This window comes from Pygoscelis adeliae, unplaced genomic scaffold (genome assembly GCF_000699105.1).
Source record: "Pygoscelis adeliae isolate BGI_AS28 unplaced genomic scaffold, ASM69910v1 Scaffold602, whole genome shotgun sequence".
NCBI classification, from domain to species: domain Eukaryota; kingdom Metazoa; phylum Chordata; class Aves; order Sphenisciformes; family Spheniscidae; genus Pygoscelis; species Pygoscelis adeliae.
The window spans coordinates 18,705-31,138 of NW_008824295.1; the positions used below are offsets into that span (position 1 = coordinate 18,705).

The 12,434-nt window shown below is 49.6% G+C and overlaps 1 protein-coding gene across 1 annotated transcript; it reads right to left on the bottom strand.

Moving 5' to 3' along the window:
• Positions 1–2,992: 2,992 nt before the first annotated feature.
• Positions 2,993–8,021, bottom strand: PTAFR (platelet-activating factor receptor). The gene is made up of 2 exons (XM_009318843.1): positions 7,941–8,021; positions 2,993–4,115 (listed from the first exon to the last, which is right to left on the bottom strand). Exon 2 carries the CDS (start codon positions 4,055–4,057, stop codon positions 2,993–2,995), a length of 1,065 nt encoding a protein of 354 aa, XP_009317118.1. The 5' UTR covers positions 4,058–4,115; positions 7,941–8,021.
• Positions 8,022–12,434: the final 4,413 nt, after the last annotated feature.

Sequence of the window (12,434 nt, forward strand, 5' to 3'; positions counted from 1 at the left end):
CTTCAGCCGCCCCGCCTGGCCGGGAGCCGCCGCCGCTGCTGCCTCCCTTTTGGGCTCGGCTCTTGTTAGGTTTCTGGGGCGGTCTCTCTGCTCTGCCATCTTACCGCTGTAGGCCTCGCAGTGCGAGTCCTGCACAGCAGTTCGTCGCTCCGCCGCCGGGGTGCCCAGGCCGCGCGACGGGGGGTCTGTAGAAAACGTCCCGCGTGTGCGGGTCAGAGGGTTCGGGGGTTCTGGCTGGTTGGGTTCTGGAGAGCCCTGCCAGATTTTTCAGAAGCTGTTTCCCCTGTGAAAGTACTTCTTTCCCCTTCCCTTTTAGCAGGTCAAAACCTGCTGAGCCTTTAATTTCACCCTCTCCCAAGGGTTCACCTGGTGATTTTAAAAAAAGTAACGCAACAGCCGAACCAAGCTGTGTCAGCCTGGTACCCAGGCTTTTCCCTTGAGTGTAAATACAGAGAGACGAGAACGTGGGAGAAGCTGAAGGGAAAAACACTTGGGGAACATGCTTTATTTAAAAGAACTTTTGAGGATCCATTTTATTGCAAAGTAAAGCAGAGTAATGCAACATTGTGGTAAAACCGAGAAAGTAGTTTCAGGAACAGAAGTAGAAGCTCAGACTGTTAGAAACGCATCGTTACTGACTTAATTACTGCAACATACCCTCCCAAAGTGTCCTCGGGGCTTTTTCCTCTGCTTACCCTTTTCCTCAGATGCAAGTTTACATTTGTCCTCTGAGCCCACGCTGGGCTTACAGCTGTTTTCTGTGGAGTAAAGCATGTTATTTATCCACAGTAAGTAGCCTAAACCATAAACTCTGTTGCAAGCTTTCCAGGAATCAGCAGAAGATCACGCATTTACCAGATCTCCACGTAAAATCTCTTTCCGTTTCCTCTAAGAGCTGCCAAACTCCATCTGTTCGGTGCTTTAGGGGCTGTGAAGCAAGAGAGTTCCACTATCCCATCAGATGGCATGGGGGAAAGAGGAAAGTTCCACTCCGTCTGCCAACTGCAAGAGCTCCTCAGCCAGAACATGCTATCTGGGGAGGGCAAAAATACAGAGGCAGATTCCTCCAACAAGTGGGATTTAGGCTTTTAAATGACAGAAATCGCCCACCTGGCTGTGTGCTGCGGCTCGAATGACTGCAAATTCAGGGCAAAGCTTTGAACATGGCTGAGGGACATAGTGAGGGAATCGTCTCTCTGCTAAGAGGTGCCAGCAGGTGTTTTTTGTGGGTAGCCATTACTGGAGCGGAGTCCAGGACCAGGAGGGAAATGCATTCATGTTGTGATCAGATTCTTTCCCCTGCCTGGCACTGGGCCTGGAGTGCATGGCTGGCCCTGGCAGATGGCATTAGGAAAAGAAACGTCTTAGTTCTTTTGCTCGTTCGCACAACTAAGCACAAAAGCTGCCTGAGGATCTTCAGGAGATACATCTGAAGGACCTGTATCTCCAGTGAATATAGGCAAAGTCTGATACAAGCGTTGGTCCTATCTTTGGAAAGACTTGAGCTTTCACATTCTCTGGTGGGTGTAGGGAGGCTGCTGTCCTTGCATATGAATAATCAGTGTCACAGGCCAGATACACTTTTCTTGTCATCAACCGGACTCTCTTATGTAGATTAGGGAACCAAAAACTGTTGTGAAAACAAGTAAGTTCCCTTCCCTGCCCAATTTCCTGTGCTGGATTGAGCAATTTGGGTCAGAAAAGGAACCTCAAGTGTCTCATGACTGGTAACAGAACTCAGCACCCCTGGAAAATCACTTTGCCCTGGGCCCCAACTGACTGCAGCCAGCCCTGAGAGAGGAGTCTCCAGTCTTGTTGGAGCATGTCAATTATGTGTCTGTTGAGTGTACTGTATCACCGTGCAGCATTGATGTACCCAGAAAGTGGACATGACCTGACCTAATAATTCACTTGTGGTAGGATATCAGGAACTAGTCAGCTTCATTTCTTTGTAGCAGAAATAGAAAGGCTGGGGGAAGGAATAATGTACAGTTGCTTGCTACAACCCTAATTTAAATAAATAAGAACAAAGATACTGAAGCATTTCAAGCTTTTTTCTTCTTATCGTAATGCCCATGCTGACTAATATTCTGTGATCTGGAGCCTCCAAAGTGATACTGGACTTCCACAGACACATGCAGTCAGTAAAAAATGACTAAACTGAGTGCAAGAGGCCACTGGTTTGCCAGTTCTGCTGTCATACAAGAACCCAGGGCAGACATTAGTCCCCTTTGGACATATTGCTGATCTGGGGATGGGGACTGAGACACTGCCAATTTCTCTTCCTTTTTTTGCTTACTAGTCCAGTTACTTGACTGATTCAAGGGCTGGGAGCAAAGGCAAAAGTTCGTAATAGCTACTCCCAGACATGTCAAGTATGGACCCCAGCAGACCATGCGAGTCGGTAAGAAGGGATCAGAGGTGCAGATCTCTGATGGTATTTGAGGAACTCCTTGGACTATGTCCCTTCTAGCCACTCAAGAGCTTCTTCAGGTCAGACTCTCTTCACAGAACCATGAAAGCTTCTTAGAAAAGTCACTTGATGATGCTAGCAACTCAGTCTGTTCTTCCAGGTCTTTTAGAAGTCTCTTACAGCTCTGATACTGGATTCTTCGTGGGAGCTGGGCAGGCAAAGGCCCAGGGATGGTGCTATCTGGGCTGACACAATGGGTGACTTCAGTGCACTTAGCTTCTAGCAGCTCACTGCAGAGACTCAATGACGCATTTCTTTCATGTAAAAGCAGATTGTCTGAGCTGTTCTCAGTGCCCGTGAGAACACCAGCCCAGACAGAAGGTGCTTTTCTGCCAGATTATTACAGGTTCCAGTTCTGCCAGTTGCATGTGATACAAGAAATGAGCGTCGGTTCTTCTTTCTAATGGGAAAAGGGAAATGTAATATCCTGGTCCTCTGTTGTGTCCCTCAGTGCCTCTTCTTTAGAAAAGATGAGTGACTAATTCACGCATCTCAGTCTGCAATCAGAACAGAGCTGACCTAGATCCTGATGACATCCTCTTGGTGAATGGTGCCCTCAATCACTGTGTCCGTGGTGTGCCTGGAGCACTTGCGGCTCCCTTTCATGCTTTTCAGGTTTTCTGAAACATGCTTCTGGAACTTCTTGGTGAGGAAGCAGTAGATGATTGGGTCCAACACACAGTTCGTACTCAAGAGGCACAAAGTCACCTGGTGAGCATCATTGAGTTGTTGGCGTAACTGACAGTTTTCCTTCATCCACTGCTCCAGAACAGTCAGGGTCCAGGGCAGGTGCACTATGTGATGAGGTACAAAGCTTATGATGAACACAGCCAGCACTGTGCAAACCATCCAAAGCGCCCTTTGCTTGACATGAGCACTCTTGCGTGGCTGCACTGATTTGGAGAACAGGGTCCTGATAATGATGATGTTCCAGCCTAGTATAAAAAGGAAAATTATATAGAACAAGATGCAGATGATGACATGAATGGTGAGAACAGCTGAAACACTGCTAGAAGAGTTATAGCGCTCAAAGCACCGTGTGAAATTCTTCGAATTCATCTCCTCCTGATTAATATTATTCTCAAAAAGGTAATACAAAGAGCTGCCCACTATTATGATCCAGATAGCTGCTGATAAGTAGATACCCCTTCTCTGGGTGGTAAGCTGAGCAGCTTTAATGGGATTAGTCACAGCTTGGTAACGGTTGTATGTGATGATCATCAGAAAGGCAACAGAAGAGTAGGTGTTAACGAAAAATAAACAGCCAGCCACATTACAGAGGAATGGAGGCATGATCCAGTCTCCATGGTGGTGATAGTAAACAATCCACATTGGCATCGTAACCAAGAAGAGCAGGTCAGCTACTGTCAGGTTCACCATGAATATCTTGATTTCATTGAGTTTCTTGGTGGGGTAAATACGGCTGAAAATCCAGAGCACATAGCAGTTGGCAACAAAGCCCAGAATGAAAATGATGCTGTAGAAAACAGTGAAGAGGTTGTAGCGAAACTCAGAGTCTATGATGTGGCATGAAATGTAGGAATTGGCATTACCTTCAGCACCATCTTTACCCTTTCCAGACATCGTGGTGCTGAGTGGGCACGTCTGAAGCAGAATTTCCTACCGTAGCTTTTCTTCTTACCTAAAAATATAAAGCATAAAACGAGCTGATTGGTATGGTGCCATTGCTAAGCCAAAACCCACCTTTCATTTTCAGCTGTCTTACTGCAGGAGTTCTGCTCCATGCCTTGGCTCCAGCTACAGACACCTGCCCTGTCCCCTTGGTCCTCTCTTTGGTACCATTTCCACACCATACTAGCCTTTGTGTCTTCATCCAGCGTTGTTTGCTGCAGTGTGGATCTGAGATCACTAATCTCTAATCTCAAAAGACTTTTCTGCGTGAGGGTTCTTAGATACAATCATCTGTTACTCTGTACTGTCTCAAGCTAATCCTATTCTTTTACTATAAGTAAACAGGTTTTCTGGGTCTCTTTTTTTCCCCCTGTGGTTCCTAATGCTTTCTAACTTGCCTACATTTATTTTTACCTAGAAATTCCAGAAGTGAAACAGTATCTGGTAAAAATGTCTCATTAGTGCCATTTCCAGTCACCCTCTACTTATTGTTTTCTGACATTTTACTTCTTACACTTGTAAAGATCGTATTTGTTTTCTTAGTTGCAGGCACCATAGGATCTCACATTCACCTCATAGGCTACCAGAGCTCCCAATTTTTTTACTTAGTGAATGATGTAAAAGATGAGTCACTAATCCTAAAGGGAGATGCTTTGTTGATTTTAACTACAGTTTACCTCTCTTAAAATCTTGTCTGTTGTCTGTCATGCCATCATTTTGAATTCAAGTTGTCATCAAACCAATATGGCTCCCTTTCCCCCCCTGCCTTTCCTATTTCTGCACCAAATGCAAGTGTCAGCAGCAGCAGTTCTGTACTTCCGTGTGTCACTGGTGACACTGCTGACAAACACTGTCCCTAAAGAGACACCTTCAGGTTTTTAATATTACCAGTCCCCACCTCAGTTAGTATTTCTTCAAATCTTGCCTACAGTTTGGACATACCAAATTCCTGCATCATCAATACTGTACGTGTTCTTGTCTCAGATTTACATGGATTCAGTCTAATCCCTTGTATACTTTAACCCGCTGCTTTTACCACCCAGGGGATGCACACGCCTGTTCTTGGCTCTGGCGCCAACTCCCTGTCTGACGCTGGGCAGGCACTCCCATCTCCGTGACACAATCCCACAGATCTGATCGATTGTTTTTCTCTCCCTCTTTCTTCATGGGAAGATAACTGACTACTGCAGGTGAAGCAGTTTGAGAGTCACCGGCAAGGAACTAGGTCGCTCACTGATGGTAAACTTGCTGGGTTTTTACCTAATTGCAGCACATGGTGGTTTTTCTTCAGAGTGAGTAAACTGTACCACCAGTCACGAAACCTAAAGTTCTTGTGCGTTTTATGATGGGAATGCCGGGTGCTGCACATTGTAATGTGCTTGCCTCAGCTCTCCTACAGACAGCAAGCATTTTCCCCCAAAGACTGCTGCCTCCCGAGAAGGCACCCGCCTGCCTTGAAACTTTCTGGATCTTCCCCAGTAGCAGGTAGTGGCATGAACATCTTACCCTCTCTGGGTTGAGTCTCTCTTTGTGCCCATGTGCTGTTGGTTCCTCATTTACACAATTGCACATTTGCAATTTTCCTCTGCAAATGGGGAAGTCAGCTCTAGCTCAAGAAAGCTCTCCCTTCCTTCAGAAAACTCTGCAAACCCCTTGGTACTTCTTTCCAGTTGTTAGGAGAGGAAGGCAATAGTCATCTTCCCGAGCCTGTCCCTCCTCACCCCTCACAGGTCCCCTAAGGACATGACAACTACGGATATCCACAACTTGTCCTTGGACCTTCACGGGCTGCTGCGTGCTGGGCAGCACTGGGGTTTGAGTGTCTTTAAACTTGATCTTTCAGCCACGTTCCACGTGAATTAACAAGTAGCTGTGGCAGTACTAGTAGTTGGCCAGGTGACACATGTATCTGTCCTCTTTCACCTTGATCTCTGCCACCCCGCTGAGAACCCACTGATCTCTAAAGGGTAGTAGCTGATTCAGGTGGTGGTAGCTGGGAGGTGAGGGTGGTCTGGGCTATGGCACCTCGGCGTCTGGCCACAGAGGTCTGGCACATCCCTGAGGAGCAACGTGTCGCTCCCTGCTGCCCTGCGGAGAGGTCCCAGAGCAGACAGGGCCCCATGCTCTGTTCCCTGTTCTACCTTTGATTCATGCAGGACGCAAGGCAAGTCCTACTGGTCATCTCATGGATCTGTTTCCACACCCTCATCTATGTTTGAAAAGTGGTAATTGTCACAACATGGCCTTAAATAAATATCCGTGTCTAAGCCCAGCTCTCCCACCCACTGAGGGGACCATCTCTGGTAAGAACCTATGCCAGTTGGAAGGGTTTGCATCTCTCAGCTCGGGAGGGCACATAGCAGATGCAGACATTCAGGGTCGGGGCGAGGCTGTGCAGGGGCAAGAGAAACTAGTGGGGAGCTTTGTGTTTGATACACTATTCTGATGTTAGAATAAGAAAAAAAAAAGTCCTAATTACATAAGATCATTAGAGAACTTAAGTTTTTTTCAAATCTGCATCATAAACCCGCTGTTCTGACTATCTGCCAACTTCAGCAAATAGTCCTGGTGCTTGGGGCTGGAATCTTTGCAATGAAAGGTGCTCTGTCACTGTAGCACCAGACCTGAATATACCAAGAGTCGGGGTGGGGAAAAAAAAGGTGATGCATCCCACTAGCGGAATTCATGAGGAGGAGAGAAGTGCCCACATCCAATACATAGGCACAACTGTTATTCACAAAGTCCCTTTAGGCTGTGCTGCGGAGCACTGTCCATCTACCCCTCCATTTCTGGTGCTGTACATGGGCATGGCAGCCTCCAACCTTTCCTCAGGAGCTCTGGTGAACTTTACTGGTGGGGTCTCCAGGCCTGCCCATCAGCTGCCAGGTTTAGCAGATGGGGTGGAAGGGAGAGCCAACCTGCACGTCCCCTTCCACTGCAAAGCCCTGCACAGAAGATGGGTTTGAGCTAAGGGGCTGCACTCTGACCTGGAGAGATGAATGCAAGGACGTGCTCTACATTGTTAAGTCTGCTAGAAATCTCTGGCAAAGGCGGGCTGTGGGAGATGGCAGTGCCGTCTCCTGGCCCCAACAGCACTTGGTAGAGCTAATCTGTCTTTGCGTTAGTAGGCTGTGCAGTGCCAATGCCAAGGTCCTTCAGGGAATCACAAGAGAGTTGTTCTTCCCTTCTTGCTTGTCAAGCCAGATATTCCACAAAACACAGCTAGAAGAGAGCATGGCACCATTCCCCACTAAATTTACTCAATACCCACTTTCCTCTTCAGCCTGAGGAACTTGAGCTCGCATCTCCCGTATACTTGTGAGATGTCCTAAGCCCTAGACTCTGGAGTACCGTATGGGTGATCCCACTCAGCCCCTGCTGTTGAAGCGGTTCCCCTTTGTATAAAACATAAATATGCTCCGTGCCAGCAGAAGGGAGGACAGGCGCAGTGGTCAGGGTGTGGGCTGGTGGGTGTGGGTCCCGTTCTCTGCTGCAGCAGGCTGCGCTGCATTACCAAAATCCCTGGCAACTCTAGCCCCTGGCAACAGCTGTACACTAGTACACCAGCCAATAGTCCCGAGTGGTTTATATCATCAACTCCGTTGTATACAGAACTAGCGGTGGAAGCAACCAGCTGCACAGCAGAGCATGACCAGGGCAAGTGCGGACTCTGCTTCCAGTCTACGCTCTATCCCATGGGCCATGCTCTCCCAATAAGGATTTACTGGCTCATGCCTGCAAGGTGCAAAGACCATGCTAACGCAAGCCATGCCATACCATCAGCAAAAGTATATTTGAAGATGAATAGTACTAATAAAGTTTATTTTCTGCTTACCACAGTCGAAAGGATTCAGCACGATATGTCCATCTTCAGCTTTAATAGAGCAGTGATGGATGTTTTACTGAGGACTTCTTCCAAGTGTTATTTTCTCTGCCCTGGGGCTGGAAGGTCTCCACGCAGGCAGCTCTCAAGAACAGAACACCAGAATGGCAGCAACTGTGGCTTGACTGCAGAGTCACTAGAGAAGAGGAAATGTGTGACATCAGCTCAAAGGAAATGAGAAATAAAATAAACTGTAGAGGAAAGGCAATTAACCACAGCAAAGATCTGGAAAGTCCTTAAAGCTCTTTCCTCAAAGTATCTCTGCTTCTGTTAAACCTGAAAGTGGGCAAGGTTGGGAATTTCCTCTAAAGGCAGACTAGAAATCCACTCCGTGTCCCAGGTTAGATCTGGGATTAGACAGCATCCTTCTTCCAAACAGATGAATGGCAGAAGCCAGAGAGCTTTCACTTAGTAACTTCGAGGAAAGGAAGTGCCAGGAAACATATATCCCGTGGACAGACTCATTCCCTAGCAGAGTCTCCTTCACACTTGTGTTGGGGCTAAACAGACCCAGGAATCCAGCCATCCCAAGTCTCCTTTCGGCTCAGGGACCTTCAGTAGAAACCACAGCATGGCAGGTCTTCACCTGGCCTATCCACCTTCACATCATGACCACCATTATTTGTGGCAGCCTGAAGACCACTCATCGCAGTGATGCAAATTGGTGGGGTGCTCAGGGAGACACCAGTGACAAGCAAAGCTGCACACATGGTCCCAGCTAAGCCGTAAATCCCGAGTTGTAGCTCCCATGCTGATGGTTAACCTGTCCTCCATACAGACACTGCTCACACTTGCACACCGTGCAGATGTGAGCTTGGAGCATCTGCACCATGTCCTGCACAAACCTCACACCTACAGACACCTACAGGACCTGAAACACCGAGTCTGGTGCTGGGGTTCAGCGTGAAACACATAGGAACGGAGCCACAAAGTCCATCACCAGCACAAAGAGGCGCCTGAGCCTGCAACAAGGCTGCTGAGGAACAACATGGGCCCAAGCAGAAGCAGAAGAGGCCAGTCCACATTGGTGCTCCCCTGGGAAGGCTGGCTCTCCTGGCTCTTCTCATGAAATGCCGTCTATGGCAAACAGCCCGTGGTAGGCCTTGGCCATGTCCATGCTGTGAGGAGCACCAGCGACCACCCCATGGTGTGGTGTCATGTCTTGAGAGCCAGCAGGGACAGGCTGAGGGTTGTGTCCCCTGGGCCATACCAGTTGAGGGCACCAGCCAAACTTTTCCAAGAGCCAGGAGCTAGCATGGACCCTGAGATACCTTCAAGTCATGCTTCTGCTGTTGGGCTGGTGAGGCCTGACTCTGAGCCGAGACACAGCAACCTCCTTATCAGACGGGGAGATGGGGCACTGACGGAGGGGCAAGGTGGATGGCAGCAACGCTGCTCTGCCGAGATGCTGACTTTTGGCTTGCCTGGACTCGGGCACCTCGAGGCAATGGGCTGCGCAGCATTGGGGCAGCCAGCAAGGTGCCAGAACCCACCCTCTGTCCATGCTGGTGGCTGGATGTCCCCAGCCAGGGAAAGCCCCAGCACTGATCTGGGCTTCTTTGCCTGGGTCACCTCTTCCCTGCCTCTTCTCCAGAGGGTGCAGATGGCATTTCTCAGAGCCATTATAGGGGGAAGCACCTGGCATGCATTTCAGCATGGTGCCCCAGGGTGAGCAGAGGCAGGCTGTGCAGCTGGGTGCCTGGCAGCCACCAGGAGCCCCAGCCAAGCTCCCAGCATGGCAGGGCGTTGTGCAAGCGCTCAGACTGCTGCGCAAACCAGGATGTCCTGCTGCTCCGGGCCCTGCTGGGGGGAAGCTCCAAAACACCCAGAGGTGCAGGGGGACCACAGCTGGCACCACAGCTGGACACACCCTGAGCTGCTGCGGGATCACCCTTGTCCCCCACAGCAACAGCACGGGGTGTCCAAGGGACTCAGAAGCCACCTGAGCTGAGCAGGACCCAAACTCCCCCAGCGCAAGGGAGCCCCGCAGCAACAGCACTGTGTGGGGTGGGAGACCCTGCTCTACCCTGCCCTGCCTCAGCAGGGTGGGCTGCACTGGTGGGCTGCCTGTGTGGAGCAGGGGACCAGGGAACAGCCAGGCTCTGTCTCTGTCAGGCCACGTCAGGGTGACCTGAAAGGTGAGATGAGGCTCCTGCAGTGATGCTACAGATCTGTGCTGGGGTGGAGGCTGCAGCAGTCTCCTTCCCTCCGCCACCCGTGGTCCTCCCTCCTTCCCCCTTCTCCACCAGCCGCTGCAAAGATGGACCGAGGAACCTGACCCTTCATGGACCAGACAGAGCCCCAGTTATGCCTGCGAGACTGCTTCTGGGAACTTACTTTAAAAACAAAATAAAAGCATGCTCATGAGGTTGGCTGGCAGCCAGTCCATGCCTTTGGGAAGAGCAGCCCGTGAGGATGTCTGGTCACGGAGGGAAGGGGAGCGCTTGCAAAGGCTGTAGCAACGGCCAAACAAAGCTTGCTGTCCTGCCGCAGCCAAGTTCTTAGAGGAAATGAAAGCCCAGGAGGTTTTGGGCTGGGGAGGAGCTCTCATCAGAAATCTTCATCCTTCCTCTGCTCAGCTCTGCGTTGGCTCTGCCATTGATAGGGCACACGCACGTCACCGAAGTTCAGCAAAAAAGATCTTTCGTAAAACCCAGAGAACCAAACAACAAAAACATACCAAGTTCAGTGGTGAAAGACACAAAGAGACCTGATGGGTGGAAGCTCTAGCAGTGACACAAGCTTTGCCTTCTGATTTAAGCACTCCCACTGGGGTCAGGACACCTCTAACTGCCCCAAGCTGGGACGTGACTATGTCTGTGCCAGCCAGTGCATCCTCGCCGCTCTCCAGATTTACTCATTTTTCAGCTTTGCCTCAAATGCTCAGGTTAGGCCTCAAGCTATTGAGATTCACAGAAATGCCCAGAACAACCATGTAGACTGGCCTCCTGCCGGGCTTGCACTTGTCCACCTCTTAATTAGTTGGGGAGTTCCCTTCCTCATCATCTCCATTTTCAGCTGTTGCATTTAAAGCATGAAAAGTAGAAGGGGATCCAGGTTCAGTGCTCCCAGTACCAAGGCAACAGAGAAAGGGTGAGAATAGTCCCCTCCTCTCTCCTGAACTGCCTCGTGTCTGTTTTGCATTGACAGGTCCACTCCTCCCCCTCGCATCCCTTCCAGCCTGGGGACCCTGTTCCCCTGCTCTCCTGGGACTGCTGCCTGTTTCCGAGTGCATAACTTTGAATCCGGTATTAAGATGTGTTTTGCTGTCGGTGGTCCTGGCGGTGTTTGACTGCCCTGTCCTTGGTGTTACTTACCACTCTTCCAGCCCGGGGTATGCACACAAAGTCTGACAACACTGAGTGCCATGCAAGGCCAAGTTAAAAAAAATCATCTTGAATGGGCCTTTGCTTTTGTCAACCAAACTTGCAATCTAATAAAAAAAAAAAGCTGCTTTTACTAGAACTGATTCTCATGCGATGCTGTTAACTAGCACTAATGGTACTTTAGCTTGTTGTATCAGGACACTGGATCCTGGAGCAGCTCTTCCAAATGACGTTTTCTGGGGATAACTTCATGCAAGCTGGTCGGCAGGCAGCGGGCTGTTCCCCTTGGTTCTGGCACCGTATCAGCACTCTCATGCCAAGTGCACGTTGCCGTGAAAGATGCACACTGCCTCCCTGTATGCATTGTCTGCTTCTGGCATGTTTCCTTGGGGTCGTTTCCTTCTGAGATGAAGCCCATTAGCAACATACCCACTTTTGATGACCACATATAAATTTTGCAGGTATCAGAAACTCTTTTGGTTTTGAAAATATAGTATTATAAACAAATATCCAGAGCTCTCTTTCCAAGAGCAAAACCACACTGTATTAGGAGAGAAGAGCTCTCCACAGAGTGCAGAGGAGCAGCATTTTAGCTGACAGGCTCTGCGTGCAGTGTCAACTGCCCTGTTCAGTGACAGGAGCAGTGAACGAGGACAAGATGAAATACCACCACAGAGCTTGTGAAAGCACCAGCCGCTGCCACCAGGCTTAGAGTTGTGCAGTGCATGCAGCGTGCAGGACCAGCACACAGGTGAGCACAATCCCTGCCGGACCCAGTCACCAGGATGTGTCCTCGAGTGCCAGGATGGGTCTTTGAAAGGACATGAAGTTCCTTTCAGCCGGAGTGGCTGATGATCCGACACTAAGCGTTACTGCCTGTGAGTTTCCACTACTCATCTCACACCCTCTGCACAATTTCCTTTTTCTTGTTGCAGGAAAGAAATACTAAATAAACTCGGTAGCTTTCCCCTGCGAGCATTTCAGAGTCCAGCACAACGTGTCCCCACCTTATTACCAACTCTGCAGGAATGTGCCCTGGAGCTTGGGTTGCTCGGCAGGGAAATATATCCACCCCAGTGGCCGAGAGCCCCTCCTGGGGCAGCAAGCAGCAAGGCTTCCT